Source organism: Crocodylus siamensis, chromosome 1, assembly GCF_052110815.1.
Source record: "Crocodylus siamensis isolate JL-2025a chromosome 1, ASM5211081v1, whole genome shotgun sequence".
Lineage (NCBI taxonomy): Eukaryota > Metazoa > Chordata > Crocodylia > Crocodylidae > Crocodylus > Crocodylus siamensis.
The window spans coordinates 194624101-194637082 of NC_143395.1; the positions used below are offsets into that span (position 1 = coordinate 194624101).

At 44.4% G+C, this 12982-nt stretch overlaps 1 protein-coding gene across 3 annotated transcripts in view; it reads left to right on the forward strand.

Moving 5' to 3' along the window:
- Positions 1–12982, forward strand: part of FERMT1 (FERM domain containing kindlin 1) — a 34966-nt gene that overhangs the window by 18365 nt on the left and 3619 nt on the right. For all 3 annotated transcript variants that reach the window (XM_090051678.1, XM_090051661.1, XM_090051670.1), the window contains 4 exons: positions 2460–2584; positions 3419–3525; positions 4747–4968; positions 6685–6809. In XM_090051678.1, coding sequence (XP_089907804.1) covers positions 2460–2584; positions 3419–3525; positions 4747–4968; positions 6685–6809 — 579 coding nt within the window. The remainder of the gene's footprint in view (positions 1–2459; positions 2585–3418; positions 3526–4746; positions 4969–6684; positions 6810–12982) is intronic.

The window sequence follows — 12982 nt, forward strand, 5'->3', positions numbered from 1 at the left end:
GATGCTAGGGAGTTTCCTTGCCGATGCTGATCTGCTGACAGCCAAGTAGGATCAAACCCCTGGGGAGAAGGCAAAGGAGACTGGAGGACCTCTGCCAAAGGAAGTATCACTGTAGAAGTTTGGAATGATGGGATATGCTTGGGCAGAAGCCTCTCTCTCAAAGTAAGTGAGGGAGAGGAGAATGAGGATGAGCTAGAGCCCTTAGCCATCCCAGAAGACAGGATTACTCATTGAGGACTGCTTGTGGAAGCCTGGAGGAACAGTATTCAGGTTTTTTTCTTTGGTGTACTCACCTTGACTGAGAGGGTTGTTTTTTTTTCTCTTTTCTATCTACAAGTGGACTTATCAAATTGTCCTAAGTGAAGCCAGTGGCTGGGCTATGACCCAGGCCCCTTAAGTCCAGAGGGACTGGGGTTTGTACAGCCCTGTCCAGGGAGGAAGTCACCCCAGAAGTTGTTGTGTTTTCTTTCTTTGATTTAATAACTGAGGTGTGGTAAGGTTGAGGTGAAGGGGAAGGAGGAGCCTCATAAATTCAGCCAGCCAGGTGGTCCAAGGTGATTTTTTTTCCCTTTTTTTCTTTGTGAGAACCTCCCGCTAATACTAACCAGAAACATCAAAGATGTGGCAGACAAGAATACAACATCAGGGAGGGACAAAGGAAGTAATTATCATACCACCTTAGCCCATTAACAGAAGTGGTGGGGGGATGTTGTCACACTGAGGAAAACAAGCCTTGTAGCACCTACCCTTGTCACAATTATTAACACCTGTGGTGTGAAGAACAATGAGCCATTAAGTTCAACTCCTTCAGCTGCCTGAATAGTAATGCAACAGCAGCTGCACTGTGGAGTAAGAATCAAATCAGGGTACTTCTGTTTGGGGCAGAAAATCAGCTTCCCTGTTTAATACATGTACCCCAATTTGGGGGGTCTGATTTTGGGAGAGAAGGTGCATATTGCTGTAAGAAAATACATTATGTTTCACATTTGCACTAAGAAATGTGTTCAAATGGACAACATTTAGTCACAGGATCTGCTATGCCAGCAACTTAGGAAAATTATTAATTGCATAATAAGAACTTGACTCCATTTGGCATAAGAATTACTGTACATGTTTTTCCTAAATGCATGATCATTAGCAGCTGTTGAAAATCTTGTCACCACTTTTTTTCACAGAAAATTAGATTTTGTGGCTAAAAATCTGTTGCAGGCAGTATCTTATTTCCTCAAATATGTTTGCTTTCTTCCATCAAAAACTGAAAAAAAACCAATGTTTACAGTTGCCAAAAATCAAATTTTTAAAAATTTAAAATGCATTTTCCAGAAGGAAAAATATACCCGTTTTCCACTCAGCTGTAATACTCACTATGAGGCTTAAGAAATACCTTTGAAATGTTTTCTTAAGTATTTCTGAAATATTGCTGCAGTCTTTGATAGCTAGGTATGTAAGGTTTCTGTACTGAAACTAATAGTATTTAAGTACATTACATTGTTGACAAATAATACTCTTCAAGCAAATTTAAGTAAATTACATTTTTGACAAATGATGCTTTTCAACTAAATTGAGTCTGATCTTCCTGCACTCATTCTACTTTATTGCAGTGTGTTAGTGGGGCCCGTTCTGATTTGCACCCATTTAAAGGAGAGGAAGAGCAAGCCCAATTTTGGATAGTACTGAGAAAACCCTAATGAGTTAGTTAAACCATCACAACTCGCAACCTTAGTAAAGATGTGCTTAAATAGATTGAATTATTTCTGAAAATAGTATAGCTTGCAGTATTTTGCCAGTATTTTGCAAACTGAAATGAGCAAAGCAAGAGTTAAACCAGTTCAAAGGTGTGCTGATGTGGGGTTTGCCCTAGTTGAATTAGGTAGTTTTAAGTATTTTTATTATCAATATTTGCACTAACAAAGCCCTGGAGAGTCCTTGTGAAGTAGCTGCATTCTGTTATGTCCACTGATGTTCAAACAACATATAGCTGCTCCAAAGAGCTTACAAGCTAAGTATAATGCAATTGAATTAAACGGATACAAAATGTTCTAGTCTAGAGAAGGCTTCAGAACTCATAGTGCTGGTTTTCAACTACAAGAACTAATATTAGCAATATTTTATGTATTGGGGGGGCAGGAGGTATGAGAAACATTAGGCCATTTTAGGAGAGATAGGCATTGATTAAAAATGTAGCAAATAGAGAAGGGCAGCAGTTAAAATCCTGAATATAACCACACCTGCGCTTCAGGGTAATTTGGATCTGGCTCTGGATCAGTTTTCCTCTCACTGACAGGGGTGTAAACCAGAAGTAACTCAACTGTATATTTCTACTGTGGTTAATGAATGAGTGACCTCACTAGAGCTGCTCCAGTTCTATAATGAGGTTTGTGAGGGCAGCCAGTAGCCCAGTGATCTGGAGGTTGCAGTGTAAACCATAATACACTGATGTAATTACTCTTTAATTTCAGGCCCAAGAAGCTGTCATTAAAACCCTTCAAGCAATATTGGTTTGTCTTTAAAGACACATCAATATCTTATTTTAAAAGCAAGGAAGTGGGACAGGGAGAACCCATTGAGAGGCTCAACCTAAAAGGTGGGAATTTGTCTCTTCTTTACCCTGTTTACTCTATTTTATTTATAAACTGAAAGAATGAATGAGGAGTTGACAGTATCCAGAATTCTGAAAGGAGATAAATGTGATAGCATGCAGTCCTACAGCTGTTAGTAATCCAGGTGCTTGATTATACAGACTTCACCTACAAGATGAAGTCAAGCATAAAAGATCAAATATATTAGCCTGACAGAAGGCATTCCTAACCCACCTGGGCCTGACTTGCAAAGTCTGCCACTGAGCAAATGGAAAGGATTTACATTTCTGAAGATGAGACACTATCTGAAATATTTATATTTCCAAAAAGTTTACTGTATGTTTAATGCAAAGATTTACGTCAGTCCTTGGAAAAGTATTCTGGTCATAGAGGATAAAGGGTAACATTTCAAAAGTGGCTAAGTGGTTTAGGGGCATAAGTCCATCGTCGGACTTTTGAATATGGGTCTTTGGGTCCTAAGTCACTGAGATCACTTTGGGAAAGTTCCCCATCTCACAAAACAAAGTAACACAGTGCATAGCTTTTGCTTAAAAGCAAAGAGAGGTCTTGCATACCTCACTGCTCACTGATCCATATCAGGCAAAGTTCTCCATAGGAGCAAAGATGCTCATCATCTTAGAACCAAGTCAGATTAGTTATTTAGGAGCCTAGCAGTGAAAGGGAAGTCTTTCTTTAGGTATGATGTTTTAAAAAACCCTTGGCCAATGTTCTCAGCAGATAAACATCCCTTTCAGGCATTACATTAAATACTTAATGTCAGTGGCATAAAAACTAAATAAATCAATCCTTTGCCTCTTCTTGATCCTCTGTGATTTTAGGATGTGAAGTTGCCCCGGATGTCAATGTAGCAGGAAAAAAGTTTGGAATTAAATTAATGATTCCTGTTGCTGACGGCATGAATGAAATAAATCTGAGATGTGATAATGTGAGTAATAAGACAAGGAACATTCTTTATTCAGAATTTGTATTACAGCAACATGTAGGAAGCCCCATCGAGAATAAGGACCCCAAGGGCCACGCTGTGCTGGGACCTGTTATAGGCTAATAAAGATGTCCCTGAGAGCAGACAGCCCACAAGTAATATAGGATGCAACAAGTGGACAAAACTGACCAGTGGCACATAGTTAAATTGGAAGCACATAAATACATGCCCCTAGCTTTGGGAAGAGTATTATGGGTTAATTTTCCCAAAGCACATCAGTGACTTGGGAGCTTAGGTTCTATTTTCAAAACAAATTTGCTTTTGAAAATGGGACACAGGGTGACAATGGAGCAGAGAGTATTCACTTATTTACAAGGAGAGCTGTTGGGGGGGGAAATTGAACAATGAAAAATTGCAGGAGAAACAAAATGTTTTATTACATTTGATATTTTCTATTTTTTAAACTTTAACTTCCCTTACTTTTTTGTTAATAAATCTTTTTTCACCTCGCTGAAAATAAAAAATAGTAGAGGGGGGTGTAGTAAAAAAAAGAACAGAGCAGTTTTCTTGTCATCAAATCAAAGTCATTATTTAAATGTATCGTTTCCAAATTTGTCACAGAGACACATTGATCAAAATTAAAATTATTTGTGAAAATGTATTTTTCTAAACAAAAAAAAAAAGTTTTCCTGAAATATTTCCAACTGGGTCTGATTCCAAAGTGTTGAATTCCATTCCTTTTTGTAGCTGTAGTTGGAAGAAAAAGAAATTCTCGCACATATATTCATTTGAGTAAAACACTGAATTTGCTTCTGATGTTTTAATTTCCCCAGTATGCTCAGATATGCTGAACAGCCACTGTTGCTGTTGAACTCAGTGGGTGCTGAAGAGGCTCAGCATTGCCAAAAATCTGTTCCCGTATAGATTCCCTTTCTGAGGCTGTTCTATCAAATAATAACATAAATAGAAAAAGCTAATTACAAAGGATCTTCAGAGAATATTCAAAGGAAGTGTCTTTGAACTCACACATGTCATTGCTCTGGAAAGCTGATTCCATGAGCTATACCTGCCCAATCAGAGAAGAATAATAGTGACAGGTGACCTGGGTGCTCAGGCAAAATTGACTGAGCTAGCTTGACTGATCACAGCAAACTACTTATGAGCAAGAATTATGTGTGTAGACTCTTTGACCAATTATTTCTAACAACCGGATGTATATTGCAGGAAAATCAGTATGCCCAGTGGATGGCTGCTTGCATCTTAGCCTCAAAAGGCAAAACAATGGCTGACAGCTCCTACCAGCTTGAGGTCAAAAACATCCTTTCGTTCCTCCAGATGAAGAATAGGACTATGTCTCCCCAAGCAGCCTCCAATCCAGAAAGCATGGAGATGAAGCCAGAATGTTTTGTCTCGCCACGCTATGCAAAAAAATACAAACCTAAGCAGGTATCTTAAGTAATTGTGTTTAGGCTGATTCTAAAGACTAGGGAAATGATGGATTGCAGAGTAGAGACCTGAGTTAAACTGGCATAGATGGACGTGGTGAAAATTCTCAAAAGGCTGCTCACCACACCTGGGAAAATTGTACCATCACAGTTTAAGCTTCATACTTGTTTCATACTTGCTTCCTCCAAGGAAGCTCCCTGCAGAGCCACCAGCCATGGCCCATTGCAGGGTTCAGAACACACTGAACGTTAGGGGTGGGCAGATGTTGTCTCTAGCATAGGCAGAAAGACTCTTTCCTTCAGCAGGGGAAAAGAGAAAGTGAACTTCTCCTGGTACTCTAACCCCTTTCCCAGTTGAGCCAGCTTAATCCTGGATAGGTTTCACTGGATCTGCATTAAATCAGTTTAATTCAGCCACCCCCAGCAACAATTCAAATCTATCCCCCTCTACCAGAAGCTTGGAAGGGCAGGGCTACCTGTACTCAGTCCCCATCTCAGGGGATTTCTTACAGGTCCACAAAATCAGGGGTTCCATCGGCATAGGCTTCATCTACCACCCCAAAGAAGCCCTGGAGCCAAATCAAGAACCAGCTCAGTGAGACTGTCTCCTAGCATAGGGCACCTTTGTTAGTCCCAATTTATTTGTAACTAGGCAGAGCATTATGCCTACAGCTGGCTGGGTGCATGAAGGTGTAACAAGCAGTACATAAGCCTGGCACTCTCTGGGGGAGCTTGCATTTCATACACTCCCTCATGATCAGCTGCAGGACTGCTCTGCTGGGCCCTGCAGTTGGTCAGAGTCCAATACCTTGTGCTCTGGCTGGCTCCAAGGCAGGGTGTCTTGCATTCCAGCAGGGTTGCTCATCAGTGTCTCTAAGCTTAGCAGTCCTGTGCATTGCCATGTATTTCATTGGCACTAGGGGGCACATTGGGACAGAACCAACACAAACAGCAGTGATGAACAGCAAAAAGAGAAGCCTGAGAACTAGCAAGAATCCTGCCAAAGAATGGCTAGCCTGAGGCAGCACGGCATGTCTGAGCAAGAAAGGACTATCATCCTGGGATAGCTGGGATCAGAGCATGGGAAAGCGCAGCTCAGAAAACTAAATGTTTTCACCCTCTGTTGTCGCCTTGCTGATAAGCAATGAACTGAAGGTTTCCTTGATACCCTACAGCTGCTCTCTGCCTCTCCAGTAGGGCAGAGCAGCTATAAACCCAATAGACTTGAAATCATGATGTTTCTCCAAGCCTAAGGTGAAATAAAACCACTACAGGTGCTCCCATGCCACCCTGTTCCTGGGCTCCCATGCTGGAGATGTAGTCAGGGGAAGGGTGAGGAATCGGGGAATTTTTACATCCTAGCCATCTCTAGCAGTAGGATGTCCCTAGGTGGTTGGAGGCAGCAAGCAGAAATTAGAGCAGCCCTAAGGTTTCTCTGCATTATGCTGGAGGTAGGGCCAGTGTAGCATAGCATGAGGATCAGGCAGCCATTCTTACAGTACACCTTCCCTAAGTCTTTACTGAACAGAGCTCAGTCTCAGCTCAGAATCCATCCCTGTAACTTGTTTGCTTCAGATGGTGACCCAGTAAGTTTCCCTTGTATGTCTGAATGCGGCCCAGGTGCTCATTCTATTCTGTTAATTAAAAGAAAGGAAATGTTTGCATAGCATAGCAGTCAGCCAACCAGCTGAATCCTTTCTCTCTCTGCATTTCTCAGTTGGCTGCCCGCATTCTGGAAGCCCATCAAAATGTGGCACAGATGTCGCTGGTGGAAGCCAAGTTGCGCTTTATTCAAGCATGGCAGTCCCTCCCTGAGTTTGGCTTAACCTACTATATTGTAAGGTAAGAATTGCAAATCATGTCACACTGCCCCACCGCTTTTATGGTCAGTGATTTTCAGAGACTCCTTTGAAATCCTGTTTAGACAACATGGCCTTACCATTTATTTCAAGTACCTCTTAATGCTTGTAGAACATTAGTGTTTGACCAGTGGTCGCACTGTGGAGCTCAGGTCACAAACCAGGACTTCATCAGGTTCGGCTTTAGACACCTGGTTGCATTTTGGCAGAAGGTAATGTGCAAGTAGGATTAAATTAAATTCTTTATTCGCTAACATACAACAGAGTCATTCCCTTCTCAAAGGGTGCATGTACACACAGTTGACTAACTGATTGTGATAAAGAGTCACCGTCTACATGTACAAATGCTTGCTGTGCAGTCAGTTAGTCAACTGCAGGGTTAATTTGCTACCTGCAAATTCAGGTAGCAAATTAACTTTGCCATAGTGACTGTGTAGTACCCTACATGTAGATGGCCAACCAGGAGCAAATTTGCTCCTAGTCAGCCCACGCAGCAGGAGAACAATCTGCTGGGGCGGGCTTCAAGCTCAGAGCCTGGCCAGGACAATGTCCCCCTGCCCCAGCATCAGGCAGCTCCCAGCCCCAGTTCCTCAATCACAGCTGGGGCTGGGAGATTGCTCCCTGCCCCTAGGAGCTGCCTGCTGCTAGAGTGGGCTCTGGGCTCGGACCCTGGCCAGGACAATGTTCTCCTGCCCTAGCAGCAGGCAGCTCCTAACCCTGGCTCTGTGCTGAGCTCGGAGCCCACCCTGGCAGCAGGCAGCTCCTGGGGGCAGGGAGCAATCTCCCAGCTCTGGCTGTGATCTCGGAGCTCAGGCCAGGAGCTGCCTGGGCTGGGGGGCATTGTCCCAGCTGGGCTTCAAGCTTAGAGCCCACCCCAGCAGCAGGCATCTCCCTAGGGGCAGGAAGCAATGTCCCAGCCCCTGCCCTAATCAGGGAGTTGGGGCCAGGAGCTCCCTGCACCAGGAGAGTTCCCTGCCCAACCTGGTGTTGGCTGGGACCTGACTCAGAACAGGACAGGTCACCGCCAGCCCTGGGCTACACAGGGAAGCCCTGATGGGTACAAGGCTTGTCCCCATAAGCATTTTACATATGCTTTAGGGGATGTAGTGAGCCACACTAATTAAAAGCACCTGAGCATCACATGTATCAGTGTCTCCTATGTTGAAAAGTGGGGGGCTTTGAACTAAAGTTCATCAAACGAGCTTAGTTCAGAAAACCCTGCCACCATTTTTCAGCACGGGGATGACGATACACATGATGCTGGAGTCCACTGGAGCATGTTAATTTCCACTCGCGATTAATCGACTCAATTAATCAAGTCTGCTCAGTCGCGCTGGATTTCTAGTGCATCAGAGCTGGCTCCCGGCACATGTGTAAGAACCCATGTGCATAAGGCAGGAGAGCTCTGCAGCAGCGGCTCTCCTGCTCCGTGTACATCAGGACCCTTCCTGATGTGTACAGGGCCCAGAGATAGCTGTTAGGTCTGTGCAAATAGGGAAGTATTCAATTTGGATTTAGCCGATTCGAAAGACAGTGATTTCAATTCAGATTCAGATCGCTGTCCCAAATCAATTCGGCCAAATCACCTTCAGAAGATTCAGCGCCAATTTGGAGAGACTTGGCCATGGAAGATAATGGGGAAACACTGAAATACCTATGACTTTGTCAGTTTTTGGCTGATCTGGATACAAATTGCAGGGATAGTAGCCCCTTCTGAGGGCATGAAGCCTACCAAGTTTCAAGGAGATAGGTGCAGGGGTTTCTGGAAAACTGCACCTCAAGCTGCTGACAACCAAAACTCACGATGCGTGCATGCGTGCGCAGACATGCCCTCACCGGCACTGGGGCCTCTACACAACATGGTAGTGTCCCCAATGAGGCCTTCTCCTCCCCTAACAGGAAATAACTTAGTAAGCAGCACAGTAGCACCAGCACCATCTCAGGCAGCCAAATTGTCACAGACTAGAGCCTTTCTTTCCTTTCCTGCAGGAGTTTCTTCTCCAGCGGCTGGCAGAGAACTCTCCCTGCCAGCCCCAGCCCTGGGGCTTAGACATGCTCAGGGCCCTGCATCCTTCCGGTCAGCTGACCAGGGACAGGTGCTAGGGGGGTTGGTCTAAGAACATGGCACTGGCAGAAAAGGTCCTTTGGATCAATCTGGTATCTTTCAGTAGACCAGCTAAATAGTTAAAAAATATATCTATATCTTAGCAAGCTTTCCGGCTGAAAAACTCTTTGTCAGGCTGAGGAAGCACCTGCACTTGGTCTGTGCTGTTCCTGGATGGAAGGACTAGTAAAGAAGCCAGAGGCTGGCATGCAATGCAGGCAAGAAAGCCAATCAGTGAAAATGGAAATGGAGACATCAGAGGGTGAGGGACAGGCTGGGGGTGGGGAAGGGAAAGGGGTGTAGACCGTACTGGACCAGCCATCTCCTGATGCCCTTCTTCAGCTGCCTCACAAGTGCCTGCATGTCTGGTGACAGCAGCTTGCCCCAGCCAGGAACATTGATCCCCTGGAACTTCTCCATTTATCTCTGAAGATTCCTCACTATGGGGATCACCTGGCTAAGAAGGGCATCATCAGTGCTGAGGGTCTCAGTGGCCCCAAGGAAGGGCTTGAGGACCACCAAGATCTGGGAGATGATATCCCACTCAGCTCTGTTCAGGGGGCTGCTGATCCCAAACTCCTTGAGCAAGGCCATCTCATGGATGGCCTTCTGTTGCTCCACCAGCCTGTCCAGCATCAGGTATGTGGAGTTTCACCGAGTCTCCACATCCTGCATAATTTTGTGCTACAGGACGTTCAGGTCTGCTTGTTTCTCCCGCAGCATCTTGTCCGCCTTGATGCTGTGGTGGAAGTAGGCCACCACATTCCTGCATTTTGAAATCAGCTGGATGGTAGTGATGACGCCATCACCGGAAGCTCTGTCCCTCTCCAACGCATCCCTCACTATGAGGTCCAGCTTATGTGCTACACAGTAGGTGCCAACAAAGTGGGCATCACGGACAGCCTTGGCCATATTGGCCCCATTGTCAGTGACCATGAAGCCGTGGGTGAGCTTGCCCTGCCCAATGACCTACCCCTGTACTGTGCAGTCCATGGCCACCATGATTTCCCTTGCCATGTGGGACTCATCCATCATCTTGGCTTGGAGGAGAGCCCACCGACAGCCTGACTGGTCACACCAGTGCCTTGTGAGGGAGAGGTAGGCGTGATCTCCACCCTGGCTGCACCAGATTTCAGAGATGAAGTGCAAGGCTACCTGCAGTCCTGCCTTGCGCAGCTCCTCCCTCAAATGCTCCCTGCATGTCTCATACAGGAAGAGCACCACTGTCCTGCTAAAGATGGTGCGTGCAGGCACTTGGTAGGATGGGGCCACAAGCACCATGAGCCACCTAAACCTTGCCCACTCAGCTAAGGAGAAGGACTCCCACATGTCCTACACTGTTGTAGGAATGTAAGATTTTTATAGTATGGCTAAAGATGGTTGCTGTGACATCCTGTAAAATGATGGGAAGTGAGTCTATATAAAAGGCATGTTCTAGTATATTTTGAGTCCTTTTCCCTAAGCCCAGCTTTGTTAGAAGAGATGCAAATATAGGATCAGAGAAATAAAAAACCCTGATAACAGCTAAGAGAGGTCTTCCCACAGCAAGAGGAGATGGAGAAAAGGAACCCTTCTTCCACTAAGCCCTTGTACATAATTCCTTGAGAAGTGCTACAGAAAACAGGAGTTCTATCGCACAGTGAAATTCCACCCTTTCACAATTGCATTTTGTTTCATTCTGAAATGGGGGAGAAGGGGAGTTACATTTCAAATTGTTTTATGGAATGAATCAAGTTCATTTCCGTAACATTTTAGTGTTTTTGATAGTGCTGAATTGTTTTGATGCTTTAGTACTGAAACCCTGTAATCTAAGGCACTAAATATCAAACACAATATAGAAACAGCTTAAGAGAGAAGTCAGCGTGAAATTAAACAATAAAGTCAAAACAGCTTATCTTGAAACTTTTGCCATTGGAACCAATGTAGTTTTTAGACAGCATTTCAGTTTTAAGAAAACTTAATTGTGTGGTGAGAAACCATTCTAGCAACAATTTTTCAAGCAGCTCTACCCTTAGCCTGGTGCCAGGTCCCCAGGGAAAATCTTTCTTGAAAGCCTTGCTTTAACTCTCATCTTCTGCAGGTTAAGCAGTTATGCCTTTATATAGTCACCTAGAGGCAATCATGTGACACTTGGTCAGCCACTCCTTTATCATGTGTTCTCTGTAGATACTACAGCCCCCAGCCTTAAAGAAGCCATGTCACTGTAATAATAATTCTGGGGGTATGGACCATCTTTTTGTTTCATATTTGTGCAGTGTCTAACACAGTGAGGTCCTGACCCATAATGGGGCTCCTAATCACTTCCATACTACTATGACTACTATTATAATAGTGCTAGTAATAGGTAATAATAGTAATAGATAATAAGAGAGAGGTGCTGACTGTGCATTTCTAGAGAGCTGTGCTCTGTTACATATTCCTTAACATTTTCCATATACTGTACTTATTGTAGAGTCACCTGTTATTTCCCTGTATTGTTGGTGGTCAAACACCCATGTTCTCATCAGAACGCAGTCTCCTCCTGTTATTTAATACCCGCTTTCATACTTTACCAAGCCACATTCTTGCCTTGCACCATGCACTGCTGGGAGAATGATCAGAAATTCCTGGATGTGGTAATGAGTTTTTGGTTTGGGCCTGTTCCTGCTACAACACCCCCCTTTGCTCGGGCTGTCTCTGGCACACTGTGCCTTCCTGGCTGGGTAGGGAGGGTAGGTGCATTTCTAGGTCAGGAAGAAGGAGGCAGGATCAATTTGTATCTTATAGACTAACTAAATTAGAGACATATAAAGCACAAGCTTTCATGAATTGGAGCTCACTTCAACAGATGCTATGAGTGATAGGCCCTGGCCCCTAAATGTGGCCTGGTTGTGCCCTTAAGGCACACTCCCAGGGTACTTCTGCATACTGGAGAGCCCTTCTACCCCAAACCCCTCTCTCTGCTGCCTGTTGCTTGGCCACAGAGAGCCAGTTGAGGTGTGTCAGAGGCCAACTCCTAGGCTTGTGGTGCTTCAGCCCTACCTGCCTTGCCAGCCCTTAGCAGAAGGGATTTTGCTAGCTGGAAGGAGCCCACCCTTGCTGGTCATGTGCTCAGAAAAGATGGATCCCCCATTCCATGGAATAGGGCAGATCAAAATACTCTGGGATCATAAGCATCAGTGACATCAAATGGGTTATGCAAAAATAAACAAAAGAATATATATCGGAACAAGAACCTGTATTTACCCTGCACTTTAAATCCAAGGATGTAGTCCTTAGCCAGCTTCCCAGGTTAGAGAGAAGATCCTGCCTCTGACCTTGTGCCAGAGCCTTCTTCATCTCCCTGTCAACTTGCTTTTCTCAGCCAGCCTTGGCAGAGGGAAAACTGAAGGCAAAGCCACACTCTTGAGGCAGACTTAAATACAGTTGCATATCTGGCCATTAATGATGTCACTCCTTCATTTCTAGCAGGCTCACACTATGCCAACAGCTTCCTATTTCTCCACCCCAAAGGTACATATTTACCAGACTAGAATTCTTTCCTGCTCCAGTCAAGACCAAGAGCGTACGTGCATCATTTCAGACATGGAGATTTGCTAATCCAATGTCCATCTCTCTTGTAATTTCCCCAGTGGGAAATGTTCTCCTTGTATCTGCGAGTTACGCTTGGGCCCCTTCTTTAAAAAGTAAATTCATCATTGTCTAGCGGGGACCATTTGAGAGTAAACAACTCTTATCAAATTCTAATTGTCAGCAATTGTATGACCAGTTGGGACAGTTCTAAGTACGAACAGTTGAGAGCCACTTAATCACTGTCTTATTAAATACAACCTTGGCTATATTGTAAAGATAGGTCAAAATTACATTATATCAAGTGCTAAAATACATTTAGTTATGAAAATGACAACTGAACACAACTCCAGCCTGGTTACAAATAGAAAACAAACACTACAGGAGTAAATCTAATTTAGGAGAATGCCCACACATGCCATATGGTGAACCCCAAAGGGCAACTTGGTTTTGGGGGGAATCCATTACTGTGGAAGGGCGTGCACAGGGCAATGTATAAAACA